Raw genomic sequence first — 20,021 nt, 5'->3', positions numbered from 1 at the left:
GGGATCCGAACCCTCGGACGGGAGCGCCGCCGCGCTTCCCAAGCGGCGCACTATCCAGTGCGCCACCGGGCCGGCCCCTTCTGTATGTTTTTTGACCATTTATCTTTAAGAAAGTGCCTGTTCAAGGCTTTCAGCGATTTTTCTGCTGGATTGTTTGTCTTTCCTGACTGATTTATCAGGATTTCTTATGTTGCGAATGCAAGTCCTTTTGTCAGATGCACCTCCGTTGCCCATATCTTCTCCCACGCTGTGGCTAGCCATTTCCTTAATGGTGTTGCTTTACATGGAGGCAACTGTGTTTTAGTGTCACGCTCATCATTTGATTCACAAGGGCTATATTTCAAACATCCTAAAAGTTTGCCACCCAGAAGAAGGTGTTTTCACCTTGCTTTCTTAGACCGGGATTCTTAACCTTGTTCAGCTTGAGAGTCCTGGGCTTGTTCCCATGGCCCTGCAGGCCTGGGGCAAGGGTAGGAGGGAAGAAAAAGGACAGAAAATGGAGAGGGAAGGGGCGAGAGGCCAACGGCTGGGAAGTGGAGAGTGGACAGGTGATTGGGTCAGCCCAAGCTGAGGCCGTGATGAGCAGGCTGCTTTCCGGAGGGGACAGATCCAGTTCAGGGCTCTAGAAAGTACAAGGAACATGGAGAAAGGAGCAGTTAAACTCAGCCCCAGCGCAGGGGAAGGGAAGGGATCTTAGGAATCCCAGGGGAGCTGATACCTGAGCAGGGCCTCAAGGGGAGCAGGGGTCTGCCAGGTGAGGAAGGTGGGAGGCAGTGACATGACAGGGTTCTGAGGGCTGTCACGTGGGGAGGTGAATAGCACATCGAGTGTGGTTTGTGGAGGGGAGTGGCAGGCAAGGCTGGAGACAGTTTCTGAGGGCCCTTCTGTTCCCCTATCCTGTGGGCCACGGGAGCCATTGAAGGTTGTAGAGTAGAGCGGGCAGTGGCCCGGCTGTGTGAGCGAGGGCTGGAGGTGGAGGCTGAGAGTAGAGGTGAGGTGAGGCCCTGCGGACCTTGGCTGTGGATGGGGAGGGAGAGGGGAGTGAAGACCTGGACTCTTCTTTGTTTGAGGAAAGCAGGTTCTCATCTATCTGGGGCAGGGGGTCTTGGCTGTGCAAGGTATTGGTGTCGCAAGAGACTTTGGATTTACCATAGGGGGGATGGGGAGGCTGGACTGGCCCAGGAGGCCTCAGAGCCCTGGTCCTGCCTCTTCCAGCCCCGACGCTGGACCCGAGCCCAGCTGCTGGCATGGTCACTGGGGAGTGGCATGGAGCACAGCTGGAATGTCGCCCTGCACCTCATCCCATGACACCCACATCCATACCCACTGAACACTTTTGTTTTTCAGGACCCTGTCTGTCAAAGAGAGCAGCTTTGTGGAAAAGATGAAGAAAACGGTGAGTTTCCTTTGCTTTCGCTCTTCTCAGCGAGTCTTGGCCCTGGGGGCACACGGGGAGTCCCGCAGAGGACCAGCTGCACTGGCCAGAGGAGGGCGGGCAGGCGCCGAGCAGGGGCAGGCTGGGCTCATCACATGTGCGTTCCTGTCTGACCAGAGCCCCGAAGCTGCTCTGCCGTTGCTGGGACAGTTGACTTTGTTGTTTTGAGTGTTTACTTCTTGAACAAAACAAGAGATAAGAACAGACCCTCCCTCTGACTCATGATGCTGCCCCTTCTCCCCTTCCATCCCAGGCTGTGTCCAGGAGCAAATGTAAATCTCACCTGGCTGTGGTCGTGGCTGCCACAGCTTTATCTCTGCTTTGTTTTTGTTTATTTAATCTCTGTTTGTTTGTGTTTGATTTTATGAATAGGCACTACATTCACATGGTTAAAATCCAAAACATAAACTATTCAGTAGAAAGCCTCCCTCCCCTGTTCTTAGCATTTATGGATCCTTCTAGTGCTCCTTTATGCACATACAAATAAAAACAGAGATTCTTATTTTACCCTTTTTTTAAACACAAAAGGTGGCATATGACATACACTGTTACAGACCTTGCTTTTTTTTTTTTTTTTTTTAACTTAATAGTATGTCTTGGCAGTCCTTCCATACCAATACAAAGATACCGCCCTCATTATTACAGCTGTGTAGTGATTCCCTTTTATGGGCATATGGATGTTCTGTAGTTTTAACTGTGTCCGCTCATGGTCACATAGGATATTTCTCATCTTTAGCTCCTACAAACAATGCTTCTGTGAATATGTAGATCAATTTGCACATTTTCAAATACAGTACGATCCCAGAAGTGGAACTGTTGGATGAAAAGGTACCTGCATTAATTGTGATAGAAGCTACCACTTGTCCCCATAGGGGTTACAGCAGGGCATACGCTGGAGAATTAGCAACATGTGAGAAAACCTGCTCCCCCACAGCCTTTCCAGCAGAGTTTGTTATCAAGGTTTGGATTTTGCCAGTTCTCTAGGTAAAAAAAAAAAAAATCTCAGTGTAGTTCTGATTTGCATTTTTCTTATGAATGAGGTTAAGTAGATCTTCATACATTTAGATGGCATTTTTTTCTTCTTTTTTTTTTTTTTTTCCTTTTTGTCTTTTTTCGTGTCCGGCAACGGATCGCAACCCTCAGTGTCGCGCCCGTACCGGACCGGGACCGGCAACGGGATCGCAACCCTCGGTGTCGCGCCTGCACCTCGCTCAGCCAGTGAGCGGAAACCGGTCTGTATGTGGGATCCGAACCCTCGGCGGGAGCGCCACCGTGCTTCCCAAGCAGCACACTGTAGCAGTGCGCCACCAGGCCGGCCCTTTTTCTTCTTTTTTAAATAGATTTTCTATTCAAAACTTTTGCCCATTTTTCTTTTGGGATTGATCTTTCTCAAGGAACTCCTTAAAATGATTAGGGAGATTAACCCCTTGTCTGTTATATGAGTTGAAAATATTTTGCCCATTAGCAATCTATCTTTTGACTTGGCTTACCGTGTTTTTGGTTGGGTGGTTGGTTGTTCATTTTACTGTATAACAGTTACATAGTCAACTTTATTATTCTTTCTTTTTATGACTTCTGCACTTGGAGTCATAATTTGAAAGGAATTCCCCACTCTAAAGAGATGAAGGTATTCTTCCATGTTTTCTTCTAGTAGTTTTATGGTTTTGTTTTTTCATATTTAAAATTTTACCTATAGCGATTTTACGCTGGTGTAAGATGTGAGGTATGGATCCAACTCTACTTTTTTACACACGTCTAAATGCCATGTAATAGAGTCTGTCTTTTCCCCACTGATTTGAAATGCCACCTTTATCATATACTAATTCCCATATGTGTTAGGGTCTATTTCCATATTTTTCTGTTCTAGTACTTTGACCTAGCTGTCTGTTTACATTTAGTATCATAATGCTTTAATCATTGAAGTTGTATAATTTGTTTCAATATATGATAGGGCCAGGCAGCACCCCACCCCAACCCATTGGTCTTATTTTTCAGAGTTTTCCTGGCTATTATTTTATATGTATTTATTTTATTTTGGGTAATAGCTTTATTGAGATAATTTACATACCATACAATTTACCCATTTTAAAGTATACACTTCAGTGTTTTTCAGTATACTCACAGAACTGTGCAACAGTCATCTGTCAATTTTAGAACGTTTTCATCATCCCAAAGAAACCCTATAGCCCTTAACAGTCACTCATCATTCCCCAAACCCCCACCCCCCAGCCCTAAGGAACCACTCATCTTTCTGTCTCTATGGATTTGCCTATTCTGGACATTTCATATAAGTGGAATAATACAATATGTGGCCTTGTGCGTCTGGATTCTTTCACCTAGCATAGTGTTTTCAAAGTCATCCATGTTGTAGCATGTATCAGTACTTCATTCCTTTTTATTACCAAGTAATATTTCAGTGTATGGATTCATGTTTATTTTTCCATGTGACTTTTAGGATCAGTTTGTTCAGGAAAAGAGTCATTTCAATTTTTTATTAGGATCGTGTTACATTTCTGTATTGTCGTAGGAGAACAGACATCTTTGTGGGATGAGTCTTCCTGTCCACAGTCAGTGCTTCCATTTGATTAAGTCCCTTTATGTATCATTTAGGAGTTTCTCCCAGATTTCTTGTAAGTTTGTTTCTAGGTATTTTATATATGTTGATGCTACTGTAAATATTTAGCTACTATTTTATATCCTGTTTTGTTCCTTTAACCTGATATCATAGGCATTTTCTCCTTTATTAATTAGTTTTATAGTGATTATTTTAAAATATCCATTTTAATGATTTAACAATGATTTGTAGAAAACACAGGAAATTTAAAAGGTGTAAGAACACATTAAACCAACTGTAGCCCTTAAGTTTTATTTTGTACCTGTATGAGCTGGGGTTCAGTGTGAAAACCAGAGACGACTCCAAGCATTTTAGGCATTTTCATCTGGGAGGGATCTCACACGGGGATGTTGGGCTTCCAAATTATTGGAAAGGGCTAAAGGAGGAGGTTTCAGGCTGGTCTGAGGGATATAAGCAACTGATCTAGGGGGAGCTGCTCCCTCTGAATCTAGCCTGGGACTCTTGAGTTCAGGATACACTATGTGTAGCTGTGATCCAGGGATCAGAAGCTCCTTCTGCATTTGCCCCTTGACACTCCATAAGCCAGGACCACCAGAAATACCTCAGACACTGAAGAATGGGCCCTGTGACAACCACTCACATCTGCATAAGGGACAGGAAGCCTTCGCCTCCCTTCCACCTTCCAGAACTTGCTAATAAGCACATTCAGTTCACTGAACCTAATTTGCTGCAACTCCAGCTGCAAGTGGGTCTGGAGCAGGATTTCAAGCTTTTCAGTAGCTGCTACAGGGGGAGGGTAGAATGAAGAGCATGTGAGCCAATCCCTGTTGTCTAAATTTTTATAATGAACATGTATTACTTCTATAATCAACCAAAAAACACACCCACAGTTCCCATTTAGAGACTCTTGGTATATTTCTTGCCACTCTTTTTCCTTTGTGCATGTGTGTGTGTAAACAAAAATGTATATTATGTTTTGTTTTATATATGTGTGTGTGTATACATATATATATATATATATATATATATATATAAAACAAAATTGGATTCTACTATACATACTATTTGGCTACCTTCTTGTTTTAATTAACATTATGTTGTGTTCTTCCCGTGTCATTAAAAATGTGTCAGAGGTGTGATCTTGATCAGCTGTGTGTGTAAGATTCTATGGTGTCCCCGGCTGGAGTCCTTTGGGTGACTTTTGCCCTCCTCCAGCACAGTGTCTGTGACAGGAAGATGCCAGCCTCAGAGGGACTTAGAAAGAACTTGAAGGAAAGAGGATGCCCGTGGGTGGCCCTGCCTGACCGGCCTGCACCTGCTGGTGTCTGCTGGAGCTTGGAGTGAAGCCTGTGGCTCTTGGGCCTCCCTCTGACCCCCCGTGTCTGGCCTTCCCTAGGGCAGGAACATTGTAGTGTTCTATGGCTCCCAGACCGGGACCGCCGAGGAGTTTGCCAACCGTTTGTCCAAGGACGCCCACCGCTACGGGATGCGGGGCATGGCAGCAGACCCCGAGGAGTATGACTTGGTAAGCTCCCGCCAGGCACTGGCCCCTTCCTCCCAGCACTTCCGGCGGTATTAAGGAATTCATCTCTGAATCATGGAGAGGCATAAAGGGCTGAGTTAGCCAAAGGGCCATCAGGAATGGGCATCTCCTGGCATTTGTTCTGGCGCCAAGTGGTGCCAGTGTTCAGGACGTTAAGAAGCCTTGGCCCGGGGGCAGCGAGGCTGCTATGTGCACACATATGTCTACTCACCACGCTGCTCAGGCTCACCTGCTGTGGCCACCACACCATGGAGCTTCACTGGCTGGGCAGGGGCGAGCAGAAGGGACTTGGCCACTTAGTGGACTGGGTGCAGGCTACAAAATGACAGGGTCTCAGAAGGTCAGGAGAGGAACTCTGTCCCATTTTCCCCACCCATAGTGGCCCAAGAGTCAATAAGAAGAGTCAGGGGTCTGGATACTGATTCCACCTGCCCTGACTGCCCTGTGACCCTGGGCAGCCCCTGCCCATGCAGGACCCTTTCCTCGCCTACAAGGATGAACACAGGCATCCGACGGCTCATCTCTGAGAACCGTTCTGCTGGCCTTGTGATGAGGCTGTCATTAACTTGTGTGTCTGCACCAGAGTAGGAGGGGACCAGGGAAGAGTGTGCCATGGGGAGGGGCTCAGAGAGCCTGACAATCTGGGAAAGGGCCACAGTCTGAACTGCAGGATCCCCCTCCTGTGGCCTGCCTCAGCATGGTGCCCCCCTTTGGGCCACTATGAGGCTAAGTTGCCCCCAGCCTTGTCTCTGAGGGCTGTGGGGAGCAGGCCTGCCCCTCACCGCACCCCAGGCTTGCCTCACTCTTTCTCCTCCTGGCACTGGTCCCCTCCTCCTCTCCCTCCTTGCATGGTTTAGGCTCTCCAAAGTGCAGGACATTTCCAGCAGTCTGCTTGCCTGTTTCTGGGTTGGGAGAGCTAGTAACTGTGACCAGGCCACCAGCACCAGGAGGAGGCAGTGAGCAGGAGAGGGGGATCCGATCCTTAGGCATCCACCCCTCAGGAGGGAGAGGCTGCCTGCTAGTAACTGTGACCAGGCCACCAGCACCAGGAGGAGGCAGTGAGCAGGAGAGGGGGATCCAATCCTTAGGCATCCACCCCTCAGGAGGGAGAGGCTGCCTGGAGGCAGGTGGGCCTGGGAAGATGCCCCCAGGAGTTGCCTTCCTGTAGCTCGCTGACAGGTCACATTGTGGCCAGCTTTTGCCCGGCTGACTGAAGGACAAGCTGCTCCTGTGGCTGTGACAGCGCAGAGCACACTTTCCCTCAGAAGCAGCCCTCCTGAGCGCCAGCTGCTTCCCTCATGGCCCATCCACTCCCCGCTCCACTCTCTGCCTTCCGGCTCTCGGCGATGGGTACCGCCTGCCCCCGTCCATCTGCAGGCTCCTTCCAAGTCTGTGGACAGTTTAGTTAGAAATTAATGAGTGCCCAGGCCATGACACGCACCAGGGACTCTGTGCAATGATGAGGTTCCCCCAGAGCAGCCCAGGGCTGGATGCACAGGAGACCACATTCTGAGTGCCCGGGGGTGGCCCAGAAGCCAGCCTGCTCTTTGCTTACGCCACCAGCACTCCTGGCCCCCACACCGAGCCCTTTGTACCTACTGTTCCCTTTCCTCTCCATGCCAGCCCCCTCTGGTCCCACAACACCCGACATCCCTGGCTGGGCACTGCTCTGGAGCAGGCCTGGTCATGGTTGGTGGGCAGCTCTGCCTTTGCCTCTCCAGGCCGACCTGAGCAGCCTGCCAGAGATAGACAACTCCCTGGCCGTTTTCTGCATGGCCACCTATGGCGAGGGGGACCCCACTGACAATGCCCAGGACTTCTATGACTGGCTCCAGGAGACAGATGTGGATCTCTCTGGGGTCAAGTATGCGGTGAGTCACCCAAAGATGCCAGTGGGCTCATGGCAGCCTGCAGTACCTCTCTGGGCTTCTGGATCCTCATGTCCAGAAGGAAATCCTCCAACCCTTCACCCTGTCTTTATCTGCCAGGGCAGGCTGAGTTGCCAGGATGGGGTGGCTTCAAGCCAAGGGCCTGATGGGGAGCTAATAAGGGGCAGCTGCTAATGACTGGATCCCCTCTCCTGTCCTGGGCCCTGGCACTAAGAGAGCGTCTCCTCCCATGTCCCCAGCCCCAGTTGGCTCCAGGGGCCGTTTGTTGCTGGAGACTAAAGGCAAGAAAGGTCTAGCAGGATGACCAGGCTTTGGCTGAACAGAGCCAGAGCTGCCAGCCAGGTGGAGAGAGCAAGCTGCCCCCTGCTGGCCACACAGTGTGGAAAGAGGTCACCTAAACAAAGCCACTTCAGGGGCCAAAGGTGGCCCAGGTGTTCCTCATGGTGCAAGGTGTCTGGTGGGTACAGAGGCCCACAGGTGCTGCCCAGACAGGCCGGGGCCCACTTGTTAGGCTGGAGCCAGGCCTCAGAGCCTCCCTTGTGCACACAGGTGTTTGGCCTTGGCAACAAGACCTACGAGCACTTCAACGCCATGGGCAAGTATGTGGACAAGCGGCTGGAGCAACTCGGCGCCCAGCGCATCTTTGAGCTGGGGATGGGCGATGACGACGGGAAGTGAGTGCCCAGGCCCTAGCTCCACACACTGGGCCACCCCTCTTGGGGCCCCGCCCCTCTGTCACACATCAGGAGCCACAGGCTGAAGGAGTCGGCTGTGGAGCGTGAGGGGATCACAAACCATGTGTCAGCCGAAACTCAGGGAGAAGGGCAGGGACTCACTCCTTCCCCCAGCCCCACTGAGTGCTCCCAGTTGGCTCCTCTGCGTGCTCTTCCAGCTCAGCCAGCTCAGATAGAAGCCTCTCAGCTAAACTAGGTGCTCTTCTAGATCCTTCTTGATGCTTCAAGCTTACGTCACTGACGGCCACAGTGACATGAGCACTGGTGTTTTGGGGTGGGTGCCGGGGTGGGGGACATACCTGGGGAGAGGGTCCAAGCTGGCCTGGCACTACCCGCAGCTGGGGCCCGGCTCACCTTCTCCCCTCCCCAGCTTGGAGGAGGATTTCATCACGTGGCGAGAGCAGTTCTGGCCGGCCGTGTGCGAGCACTTTGGGGTGGAAGCCACTGGAGAGGAGTCCAGGTGAGTGTGGAGGACCTCGGGGGGTTCCTGTACCCAAGGACAGCCATCCCAGGGTGGGGGCCTGGCCTGGGGTTGGCAGTGGGGACATGTAAAGAGAAGGTTGGCGGAAGCTCAGGCATGGGGTCATGGAGGGTCTTTGGTCCCAGGCTAAGGAGCTTGGGCTCTGCCTGAAAATGATGGGAGCCGGGGGAGGGCTTTCCATGCTTCTCTCGGAACCCCATCGAGGCCAGCCCACCCTTGCACGGCTCTTGGGGATCTGACTGCGGACAGCCTGGCACCAGCACCTCTCCTTGCTGTCCTGCCTGCCCCACCCGCACGCCTCTGCTGCAGGGTCTCCCTGGCTTCCAGAGTCATAGCTGAGTCCTACCCTCACACCATGCACTGTCTCCTCTACAGTCCAGCCCCCTCCTCTCTCTTGGGACTGACCCCTGTGGTCTCCCCTTTCCAGCATTCGCCAGTATGAGCTTGTGGTCCACACAGACATAGACATGGCCAAGGTGTACTTGGGCGAGATGGGCCGTCTGAAGAGCTATGAGAACCAGAAACCGTGAGTAGAGGGAGGGTTGGGGGCCGGTGGCCCTGTGGCGCTCAGTGCACTCATGTTGCAGATAGCCAGGGACAGCAAATAGCTCAGGCCACTATGTCCCCACAGGGCCTTCCCCAGACCCCATCCTGTGAGTGGGCGCAGGTGTGGACATCCACACTTTCATGCCCACTGCACAGGAGGGTGTGAGCCCCAGAGCAGAAGCAGGCAGCTGCTCCACGCCCAGGACCCTCAGCACTCCCCCATTACCCTCAGTCTGGGGCGCGGCCTCTGAGAGACTGGCACTCGTTCCATTTGCACTTTGCTTGTTTCGTCTCTTGCTCTATAAATATCCTGGGCAGCGGGTGCAATACCCATTCTTGGACAAGGACACAGTAGTTCGGCTTTGTGTCCAGGTTGAACTTTGGCAAAAGGGTTCATTTCCTTAAAAGCTGCAATCTATGGACTTTTTGTCCAAAAACATAATGTTCCTCTCTTGGGCCCCTGACTACCCCTGTGTGCTGCCCAGATTCCTGCTGGAGCCGCCCCAGCAAAGTCCTTGTGCCACTGAGATTCAAGTCCAGCAACGCTGCTTTCATCAGTCCTGCTGGAACCCTGGGGAACGAGCAACCCCAGCATTTCAGTGACTTTGTAAAGGAGAATCTTCTCTCCTGTTTGTGTTACAGTCTGGGGCATGTGGGGGTAAGGAAGGTGAGCTCCACAGTTACTGGAGGACCAGGCACCTTCCATCTGTGGCTCCATCCCTGGGGCCTGGCCCTTGTGTGTGCTTAGCCCACTAATGGGTACAGCGCATGGAGGGCCTAACAGGTTTTTTAGGAGCCAGCCTCAGTTTCCATATCTGTAAATGAGGACACTAATAACCTAGTTCTGCCCACTTTGTGGGGTTGTTGGGAGCACTGCATGGGATCAGGCTGGGAGGGCCCTTGAGATGATTGGTAAGGTTTCCCCGTGGCCCTAGGAGGCCCAGAGGACCCCCAGACAACTCTGAGGTTCTCTGTGTTTTGTGTAAGCAGAAGGTCCCTGGGGAACAGGGAGATTCAGATCAAAGACCTGGCCAGTCAGTGAGCTTCTTTTCTTCCCACCCAGCCCCTTTGATGCCAAGAATCCATTCCTGGCCACAGTCACCACCAACCGGAAGCTGAACCAGGGAATGGAGCGACACCTCATGCACCTGGAATTAGACATCTCAGATTCCAAAATCAGGTACCAGCTGCTGCCATTGCCACCTCCCTAAACCTTTACTCGGGCCTCTTGATCCGAGGGCAGAGCCAGCCTCCTGCCCACCTCCTGAGCCTTGTGTCTGCCTCTAGGTATGAATCTGGAGACCACGTGGCCGTTTACCCAGCCAATGACTCTGCCCTTGTCAACCAGCTTGGTGAGATCCTGGGTGCTGACCTGGACGTCATCATGTCCCTGAACAATCTTGATGGTGAGCCCTGGAGTCCAGGCCTGGGGCGTGTGGTGGCTGGGGGAAACGGGCCTCTTGGCAAGACCTGTAGATGCAGCTTCTGCATGGGCCTGAAGCCCTGGTGCCTGAGAGGCCCTTACACCCAAGACTCCACAGTTATAGGTTCTGAAGCAAACCTGGGGGAGGCAAAGGAGCTTTGGGGTCTGGCCCTCTCCCTTGGGGTTACCCCCCCCCCATTACTGTCATAGTCTTTTAGGGAGGGAAGGTGCCTGAAGCCTGGAGGCACAGCCCTGGTCTTTGGGCCTGGCTCCACACTGCCGTGGGCCTGGGGCTCCCCTTCCTGCTCCCGGGCCTCCATTTCCTCGCTGGTAAAATGCAGGGATCAGATTTGGCGACCTTAACAGCCTTTCCAGGCCATCAAGGGGGCTCAGCACACCAAGAAGCACACACACGGTGCTGAGTTTTCCTGGGGCCTCATGGGGCTGCCCAGCCTTAGCCTCTTGCAGTGAACCCCCGGCACTCCCTTCTGACCACTGACCTGGGCCCAGCCCTACCTCACCTGGCTCCTGTTCACTCATGTCCTTGGTGACCCAAGCTGGGCTGTCCCTTCTCTCTAGTTCCTGAATGAGCCCTTAGTGGAGCCCACAAAAGGGGCTGGTTGTGTCAAGCTTGGGCTTGCTGGCAGTGGAGCACGCACATGTGTGTGCCCTGCACTGCCTCCTCAAGCAAGACCCCGCCTCTGCTGAGGACTTCCTGTCTGGCCTGAAGCTGAAGGCCTGGCTGAAATCCTGACGCTCTGCCCCAGGGCCAAGGAGGCACACAGAGAGCCAGCCTTGTTTCCAGTGCTAGTAGGGACACCTGCTTTCTGCAGAATAGCCCCAAGGCCTCACCCTGCCCCCTACAGCATCTCCATCCCCAGGTGGCAGCCACTAACCCAAATCCTGCCTGCCTTCTCCCTGCAGAAGAGTCCAACAAGAAGCACCCATTCCCCTGCCCCACCTCCTACCGCACGGCCCTCACCTACTACCTGGACATCACCAACCCGCCGCGCACCAACGTGCTCTATGAGCTGGCCCAGTATGCCTCGGAGCCCTCTGAGCAAGACCACCTGCGCAAGATGGCCTCCTCCTCGGGCGAGGGCAAGGTGAGCCTGCCACACCCTACCTGCCTCCAGCCCTGCAGCCCCGGCTAGCACCCCGTCAGCCACCCCACCCACCTTTCTCCAAGCTCCTTGGACCCCACCTTCAGCCCTGTCCCCGTCTTTTCTCACGGCTCACCCCACACATTCTGCATCTTCTCCCAGGAGCTGTACTTGAACTGGGTGGTGGAGGCTCGGAGGCATATCCTGGCCATCCTGCAGGACTACCCGTCCCTGCGGCCCCCCATCGACCACCTGTGTGAGCTGCTGCCGCGCCTACAGGCCCGCTACTACTCAATCGCCTCGTCCTCCAAGGTGAGGGGGAAGCCTCTCTGCTGGTAAGGCCCAGATGGCTGTGGGGGGCCAGCCCCGTGCTGGAGGCCTGGCCCTGCTCAGCAGGCAGCGCTACAGTCCAGCCCGCCCAGTGCCTGGGGCAGTTTCCTGAAGAATCAGGGCTGGGGACTCAGCAGGGCTGGGCAGGAAGATTGCCAACTTGCCTCCAGCCCTAGTCCTGCCAGCCAGTCAGGAAAGCTGCTTGGAAAGGGGTCTGTGAAGAGGTCTGGGCACCAGGAAGGGTGTAAAGAGACACTGAGCAGGGACTGCCTGTAGGACAAAGCTCAGTGATAGGGCTGGGAAAGGGCATGGCACACACATCAGCTGTGCTCACTCCGGCCGCCCTCCAGGTCCACCCCAACTCCGTGCACATCTGTGCTGTGGCTGTGGAGTATGAAACCAAGTCTGGCCGCATCAACAAGGGCGTGGCCACCAGCTGGCTGAGGGCCAAGGAGCCTGCCGGAGAGAATGGCCGCCAGGCCCTGGTGCCCATGTTTGTGCGCAAGTCCCAGTTCCGCCTGCCCTTCAAGGCCACCACACCTGTCATCATGGTGGGCCCTGGCACTGGGGTTGCCCCATTCATAGGCTTCATCCAGGAGCGGGCCTGGCTGCAGCAGCAGGGTGAGCATGTGGGGCCTGGGCAGGCAGGGCGGTGGCAGGTTGGGGAGCCCATCTCACTCTGGCCTGTGCCACCCAGGCAAGGAGGTGGGGGAGACGCTACTCTACTATGGCTGCCGCCGGTCAGATGAGGATTACCTGTACCGCGAGGAGCTGGCCCAGTTCCACAAGGACGGTGCCCTCACCCAGCTCAACGTGGCCTTTTCCCGAGAGCAGCCCCACAAGGTGAGGTGGGGCAGGCTGCTCCAGTAGTGGCTGGGCAAGACCACCCCCAGAGAAGACAGGGCTGTGGCGACAGGCCCTCCCTTACGGGTCCCCTGCTGCCCCTCAGGTCTATGTCCAGCACTTACTGAAGAGAGACAAGGAGCACCTGTGGAAGCTGCTCCATGAAGGGGGCGCCCACATCTATGTCTGCGGGTGAGTGCGGGGGAAGGGGTGGGGCAGGGCCCTGCCTGCTCACGGGCATGGCCACCACCTAACCCCCAGTGCCACTGCCTTCCTCCCCCCAGGGATGCGCGGAACATGGCCAGGGATGTGCAGAATGCCTTCTATGACATTGTGGCCGAGCTTGGGGCCATGGAGCACGCTCAGGCCGTGGACTACATCAAGAAGCTGATGACCAAGGGCCGCTATTCCCTGGACGTGTGGAGCTAGGGCCTAGCCTCCACCTGCATCCCACAGACTTGCTGCCCACATGATCACTTTCCTCATCCCTTCTGCCAGCCTCCTGGGAGGTTTCCACTTGGCCTTGCCATGGGAGGCAGGCCTAGGGACAAGGGCTCCTCCAGGCCTGAGATGTGCCCTCCTGAGCCCCCAGGGCAGATGACAGGGGTGACAGGGCCCCACACTTCACGATGCCCCAGGCCCTCGGTGGCTGTTGAGAAAGGCTCTTTCTCTCAGCTGAGCTGGGACCTGGCTCCTCCATGTGATTTTCAATGATGTAAATTATTTTAAATAACCTCTGGCCTTTGGAATAAAGTTCTGTTTTCTGAATTTGGCTGGTATTGCTTGACTGGATCCAAGGCCTCCGCCTGGATCTACTTAACTCAGATCCCAGGAGCCCCAAGGACCTGTGCCGTGGTGAACACACACCTCAGGCTGCCTCTGTGCCTCTCTTCCTTTATTAAGCCTCTGGCCCCAGCTCCTTACACGCTGGGACATAGGCCCAGGTCTTCCTTCAGGGCCCACAGAGCCCACAAAACCCCCGGGGAGAAGAGAAGAGACAGCCCTGCTCCTGCACGTGCGTGCCTGCACATACACACGCACGTACTTCCCATCCCCTCCCATGACAGGTGCAACACAGCAGCCCCTTTGGGGCTGGCAGGGGAAGGCCCAGCCTCATTCTTTCTTGCTCCCGCGCCGCTGGCTGTGGAATTTCTGGTGCACAACCCGCAGGGTGGTGAAGAAATTGCCAAGGAAGAGGAGGAGGAAGGGGAGGCCACACATGAGCACCTGTGGGTGGGAGGAATCTGGTCAGGACCGGGGCCAGGGCCCTGCCCTCCCAGCTGTCCTCTCCAGGGGCCTGGGCTCACCTGCCACTCCTTGCACTGAGGGTCCCGGGCCAGGTTAAACAGCGTCAGCGCATTAAAAAGCTGCCAGAACTGAAAGGGAGGACAAGTTTTACTCAAAAACCTGGGGCCTGCTAGAGCCCAAAGTCAGAGCAGGGGATGGACAGTTGGTCGGGGACACACAGGTACAACTTACATGTCCAAAGAAAAGAAAAGGCAGCAGGAAGGTGAGGCCTCGCCACATCCAGGACTGGAAGCCCTCTAGAGGTAGAAATGGCAGAGCACAGAATAACCAAGGACAGATGTGGCCGCCGTCACGCTGACCCAGATGTGGAGGAAAGAATTCTGCCTTCCCAGCTCCCCACCAGGATTCCAGAGGTGGGCGGCCAGCCCGACTCACCCACAGTGAGGTCCATGGTGTGCCTCTCCCCCAGGGCCCGCAAGCGGTACAGACAGCCGCTCTGGTAGTAATACTGGAGAAACTGCACGAAGCCTGGGGGCCGGGCACGAGGAAGCGGCTGGAGCCTGAATTCTTTCCCCGCCCCTCCCCCCCGCCATGGGCAAGTCCCGAGCCAAGAAGGGACCTCTTAGACACTCACTCTGGTACATGGAGAAGGACAGGAATTGGTTCCGGAACTTCTGGTACATGAGACCATCAGGCCTGAGGTAGAAAGCAGAGGGAGGTTTGGGAGGCTTGGGACCACCATCTCTCTCCTTGTCCCAGCTCCCACCAGTGGAGGCCTGGGCCACTCACCATGTCAGCATGACTCCTGACAGGAACGTGGACACGTAGTGATGGAAAACCCACCAGCCTTTGATCCTGCATCAGGGAGCCACTGTCACGCCCCATCCCCCCAGCAGGACCAGTGCTCATGGACGGGAAGGGGTCTGAAGGGAGAATCCAGTGCCCCCGCCCAGTTCCTGTGTCCCAGTGGGTCATCCCCCACCCCATGGCTTCCACCCCCCAGGAGGAGCTGGTGGGGCTGGCGCCCTTGCCCACCGGGAGCCGTTGTTGATGAGGATGCTCTCACGGATGGTCAGGGTGCAGTAATACCAGACCAGCAGGAAGTTGAAGGCAGCGTCTGTCACCCTGGGAGGAGCACAGAGGGTTGGTTCCAGAGAGCCTGAGAGGGCGCAGGCTCCGGCCCCAGCAGTAGGACGCCCACCTGGAGTTGAGCAGGAAGCGGCAGGTGAAGGAGATGAGGATGAGGATGATGGTGAGGTAGAGCTTGAACTTCTCGTATTCGTCTTTGTAGGCAAACCTGGGGGCACACGCTCGTGGGACAGGCTGGCGGCGCCCGCCTCGCCTCCGCCCCAGGAGGGAAGCTCCTGCTCCAGACACATGTCCACAGTTGGCAGGGGCTGGCATGGGGGAGCAGCCCCTGAACCCCAAGGCTTAGCCAAGGGAAGTCAGGGCAGAGTGGGAAGCAGTCGGGAGGGGTGGAGAGCTGGGCTGAGCACAGCCCGTGGTAACCAATTACTTAGCCTGCTTGCTCAGGAGTGTCACATTGACGTTCCCCAGGACCAAGCTCAGGTACAACCTAGGGGAGAGGAAGACAGGGTGATGAGAGGCCTTGAGTGACAGAGAAGCCAAATGGCACAGGGCACAGAACCCAGAGCCCCGAGTGAACTGGACCTGAGTCGGGCCCACGCCCCCCAGCTGGCTGCCTTCCCCATGGTGTTAAGCTTTGGTTCTGACCTTGGGGGTGCCACACGACACCCAGCCTTTTGTCCTGCCTGCTCCAGAACCCTGACCAAAGCTCCCCACCTCAGGGCCTTGAGAGAATTCTACCTCCCCCACCTACTGAAGCCATCTCCACATCCCAGAATACTCCCTGGGCCCAGGCAGTGGACCCAACACCTGTGCAATGACCACCACCACCTACCCCACAGCTCCATGGAACTTTCAGTCCTGAGTCCATTTCAGTGACCCATGGCCACACCCTGGACCTCCTCTCAGCCCAGAATAGCCTGGAAACTCGGAGCTCGCTCTGGTTGAATCCTGACCCTGGACACCTGGCCTGTCTCTTCCCACTGCGAGGACCCTTCCCCCCTCCTGAGGCCTCCCACGCTCTCCTGCCCCAGGTCTCCCTTCCCGATTGCCCTCCTCCACATTTCCAGCACGTTCCTGCCGATCCCCGTAGCTCCCAGCCTCCTGGCATTTCTATCACACCCACCCACTAAGCTCGTCTTGTCCTTCTCTGCCAGAGAAACTCCAAGAGGTGACAGCAAAGTCACAGTCATTTACTAAGCAGCTGCACCCAACACATGTGCTCCTGTTCACACTCAACCCATAGGGACAGAGGTTCAGAGTGGTTCAGGGACTTGCCCAAGGCTGCAAAAAGACTATGGGGCAGGGCGGGCCTCCAACCAGCCCAGTGAGCTGACAACCTTCTCACCCAGGCCCAGCCTCCAGCTCCCACTGCCAGCCCACCAGGCTGCTGACATCACCACTCAGCTCCCTAACCCTTCCCAGCAGTAACACTTCAAGTCTTTTCTCCCAAACCCTCCACCCATCTCCTTCCACTGCCAGCCTTGCCTGCAGCAGCGCCACACAGAAAACAGCCTGGCAGCTGACATCTCTGCCCACCTCCTCCCCAACCTCCGCACCCTCCTGTCAAAATGAGGGCCCCCTCCCGTCTCTTCCATCTCTGTCACCCACTGTCCTTCTCTGAGTCTTGTGCCTCCATCTGCCTCCTCCTCTCAGCAGGTGGATAGACCCAAGTCTCCTGTGTACAAGGTAACACCTACAGCCAAGCAGAAGCTGCCCTCAACCCTTCAGCTAACTTCTAGTTACGGTTTCTAGTTATGAATTCCCTCCTTCCACTCCCAGCCATGCTTCTGAAGGCAGCTGCCTAAACCTGGCTGTCTCCTCCTCAGTGCCTTCCTCACCCTCCATCCCAACTTCGTCATCGCTCTACCGAGTGCTTCTCTACAAGGTCCCCTGACATCCAGAAAGTACCTCCCCTTCCTGGGGACCGCGCTCCCCTGATCTGAGACTACTGACCCTGCTTTACTCCTTGCCTTCTGGGACACGTTCTGTGCCTGCAGTTTCCTCTGCTGGGATTGCTCGGCCTAGGGTTTTGCACTGTCCCTGTCTATCTTCCTTGGTGATAGCAGTTGATCTTTCTAGTGCATGTGTGCCCATCAGTCTCCCTTGCCTATTGGGCCCAGGGTGAGCTCTGCAGCCAGGCGTGCCTCTGGTCTCACAGCTGCCGCTGCACCTCTCCTCCTGCCTTGGCACTCCCTGATGTCACCCACCTTCCCGTGTCTGTCTGTCACTCTTTGTCCTTTAGGACTCAGCTCAGCAAGCTTTCGCCGACCTCCTGGGCCGGATTAGGTGTCCTCACCATGCCCCCCCCTCCAACTGCCTATACTTCTCCACAAAGCACCTATCACAGTGAGCTGTCACCATCGATCAGGTTGTCTCCCCTGATGCCAAGACTGTGCCTGACTGCTCAGCCCACAGTGGGTCCAGAGGACGTTTGCCAATTGAATGACCAAGGAGTGGAAGCACCCAGCGCCAGGCCTCTCTCCCAAGAGTGGCTGTGAACGGAGCTGGGGATGGGAGTGTGGGGCCCTCACCCATTCTTCTTGGGCAAATAAGCCTCCATGTCAAAGAAGAGGCCTTGGCGCTCTTTCATCTGGTTCTCGAGCTCCTGCGCAGCCTCCTTGGCCTCTGATGAGAGTGAGGGTTTGCATCTGCAGTTGGGGCCAGAGAGAGTCAGAACAGGCAAGCTCCAAGGTGTCGTACCTGACACCCATGGGGTAGAAGAGCAAACGAAGTCCAGGAGGGGAGAAGCTGTGCCCAGGGTCCCAGTCAGGGCCAGCTCTTCCACCCCACAGGTTAGACACAACACACCCAGCCCAAGGTGAGGTTGGGGGTCAGGGGAGGGTCCTAACTTCTTCAGGACGAGGGCCAGCTCCTGGAGCTGCTTCTTCTGCCGAGCAATGGAGCTGGTGCAACTGTTCTGCAGCTGGGTCAGCTCCTCCAGCTTCAGGCGGTACAGCCGGTGGGTCTCCTGGGGGCCAGATGGGAGAAGGCACAGGCTGTTGGGGAGCCACTGAGCCAGAGCCGGCTAAGCAGGGCGTGGGGCACAAGCTACTCCAGGGCTCCCTAGGAGGTTTTCAACAGCAAAGGCAGCAGAACTTGCTGTGTCCACCCAGTGACCTCCCTGAGGTTGCTGTCTCTACAAGGCAACAAGGAGCCAGGTGTGCTCCTGCAAGCCAGAGGCCCCCACGGTACCCATCCCCCAGCAACAGATTAGTTCCTGAAGGTGTTCTTAGTGTCAGCCTATCTACTAGTTGTCCCCACCCCTCCACAGGCTCTCTGTCCTCCCTGAATCTGGGTTCTAGGCCCACAGGTCCAGCTTCTGGAGCTAGCAGGCTGCTGGAAGCCACCCCTACTCTCTCAGTGCCTCCTGCCTCTCCAGCCTGCACGTACATGGGGAGTGGGTTATCCAAAGTGACTTGGGCTCAGACATTACCAATGTCTTCCTCCCAGGTTAAAGGTCATCAGATTTCAGTCCTTACACCTCCTGCTATAAGGCCAGTCCCCCTCCCCAACACCTTTGGCCCAAGGCTTCCTTGAGCACTTTGCCCTGGTGAGTCTCGAGAAGGTGCAGACTAAAGACTGGGCAAGGAGCAGTGCGGAGAGGCCAGGCAGGGTCCTCAGGACTTGGGAGAAGCACTAACAGTGGCAGGCTTGGCAGGGCCAGGGGGCAGCTGGGTTTCAATGGAGACAGGAAGGGGCTGGAAACAGTCCAGGAGAGGCAAAGGCCTAACCAAGTCACCAGCTGGCTTGGGCTCTACTCTGAGTCTAGTTTCTCATGCCCAGGAGGGGCCACCACACCCCCTCAAACCCAAGCATATGCCACCTCTGTCCACCCACAGCCACACTCTCTCCTGCCTGGAGCAGCCTCCTTCTCCCTGGCCCCTGGACAGAAAAGCCAGTGTTCCATATGAGCCCGATCCACAGAATTCCTCCCGTGGCTTCCCACTGGCGTCAGAGAGACTCATCTCAGCCAGGCCCAGGACTGGTCCCTGTAGGGACCCGCCCACTTTTCCCTTCCCATTTCCTTGCAACATCCACATGGGCCTGCCAAGTCACTTCTTTCCCATCTAAAGACCTTGGTGGACGCTGTCTCTCTGTCTAGGACGGCCCCGCCCCCATCGAGGCCGAGGACTTCACCTAAACACCGCTTCCCCGGCCAGGCCGGGCTGCCTCCGGCTGCTCCCCCCAGCAGTCAGCCCGGAGCCGCCGAGGGCGGGCGCCCGCGGCGTGTTTGCTGAGTGATGACCCAAGGCTGGGCCGGCCGGCTCTGACTCAGCCGGCAGCTCTCCTGGGAGCGGACGGGGTCGGGTTCCGGGGCCGGTGCTGAGACCGGGGGCAGCCGCGAGATCCAGGGCCCTAGCGGGAGGCCGAGGTCGCCCGGCGCAGTGGGGTCCCGCCAGGGTCGCGGCGGCTGCGCGGGCGAATGTGGCTGCCACCAGACATCCAGGAGGAGCCCGCCAGGGACAGGGGCACCCGGGGCCTCGCCACCCCCGGGAGCGACGCCAGAGCCCCCGACCCCTGACCCTGAGCTCCCCGCTGCCTGACCGGGGCTGCCCGACCCTTGACCCCAGGCCAGAGAGACGTGGCTCGGGGCACTGGGCGCCCGCAGCGGCGCTCACCTGGATGCTCTGGAAGTCCTGCTGCAGATCCTCCCAGTCCCGCAGGCAGTCGCCCAGCGGGCCCGGGGGCGGGGGCTGCATGGCTGCCGCGCCACCGGCCAAAGGAGCCGCGAGTTGAGGACAGCGCCGCAAACCCCGGCCGGCCTGAGGCGCCTCCGCCCCC

The 20,021-nt window shown here is 56.0% G+C and overlaps 2 protein-coding genes across 3 annotated transcripts in view; one reads left to right on the top strand and one right to left on the bottom strand.

The window, feature by feature from the left end:
• Positions 1-13,670, top strand: part of POR (P450 (cytochrome) oxidoreductase) — a 60,475-nt gene extending 46,805 nt beyond the window's left edge. Inside the window, exons 3-16 of the mRNA XM_008588386.1 lie at positions 1,348-1,396; positions 5,407-5,535; positions 7,275-7,424; positions 7,992-8,116; positions 8,547-8,636; positions 9,085-9,183; positions 10,267-10,383; positions 10,491-10,609; positions 11,551-11,732; positions 11,892-12,041; positions 12,410-12,680; positions 12,757-12,902; positions 13,009-13,094; positions 13,187-13,670. Coding sequence (XP_008586608.1) covers positions 1,348-1,396; positions 5,407-5,535; positions 7,275-7,424; positions 7,992-8,116; positions 8,547-8,636; positions 9,085-9,183; positions 10,267-10,383; positions 10,491-10,609; positions 11,551-11,732; positions 11,892-12,041; positions 12,410-12,680; positions 12,757-12,902; positions 13,009-13,094; positions 13,187-13,331 — 1,858 coding nt within the window. The 3' untranslated portion in view covers positions 13,332-13,670. The remainder of the gene's footprint in view (positions 1-1,347; positions 1,397-5,406; positions 5,536-7,274; positions 7,425-7,991; positions 8,117-8,546; positions 8,637-9,084; positions 9,184-10,266; positions 10,384-10,490; positions 10,610-11,550; positions 11,733-11,891; positions 12,042-12,409; positions 12,681-12,756; positions 12,903-13,008; positions 13,095-13,186) is intronic.
• Positions 13,671-13,779: 109 nt separating this feature from the next.
• Positions 13,780-20,002, bottom strand: TMEM120A (transmembrane protein 120A). Of its 2 annotated transcripts, XM_008588385.1 has the most exons (12): positions 19,859-20,002; positions 18,089-18,207; positions 17,771-17,887; positions 15,667-15,726; positions 15,352-15,447; positions 15,186-15,275; positions 14,940-15,005; positions 14,785-14,846; positions 14,586-14,678; positions 14,382-14,446; positions 14,210-14,278; positions 13,780-14,129 (listed from the first exon to the last, which is right to left on the bottom strand). In XM_008588385.1, exons 1-12 carry the CDS (start codon positions 19,937-19,939, stop codon positions 14,016-14,018), a joined length of 1,032 nt encoding a protein of 343 aa, XP_008586607.1. In that variant the 5' UTR covers positions 19,940-20,002; the 3' UTR covers positions 13,780-14,015. The 2 variants fall into 2 exon arrangements, with proteins under 2 accessions (XP_008586607.1, XP_008586606.1); XM_008588384.1 differs by having other exon boundaries at positions 17,771-18,207.
• Positions 20,003-20,021: the final 19 nt, after the last annotated feature.

This window comes from Galeopterus variegatus, unplaced genomic scaffold, assembly GCF_000696425.1.
Source record: "Galeopterus variegatus unplaced genomic scaffold, G_variegatus-3.0.2 Scaffold4799, whole genome shotgun sequence".
NCBI classification, from domain to species: domain Eukaryota; kingdom Metazoa; phylum Chordata; class Mammalia; order Dermoptera; family Cynocephalidae; genus Galeopterus; species Galeopterus variegatus.
This window is presented reverse-complemented; position numbering and strand designations above follow the sequence as displayed.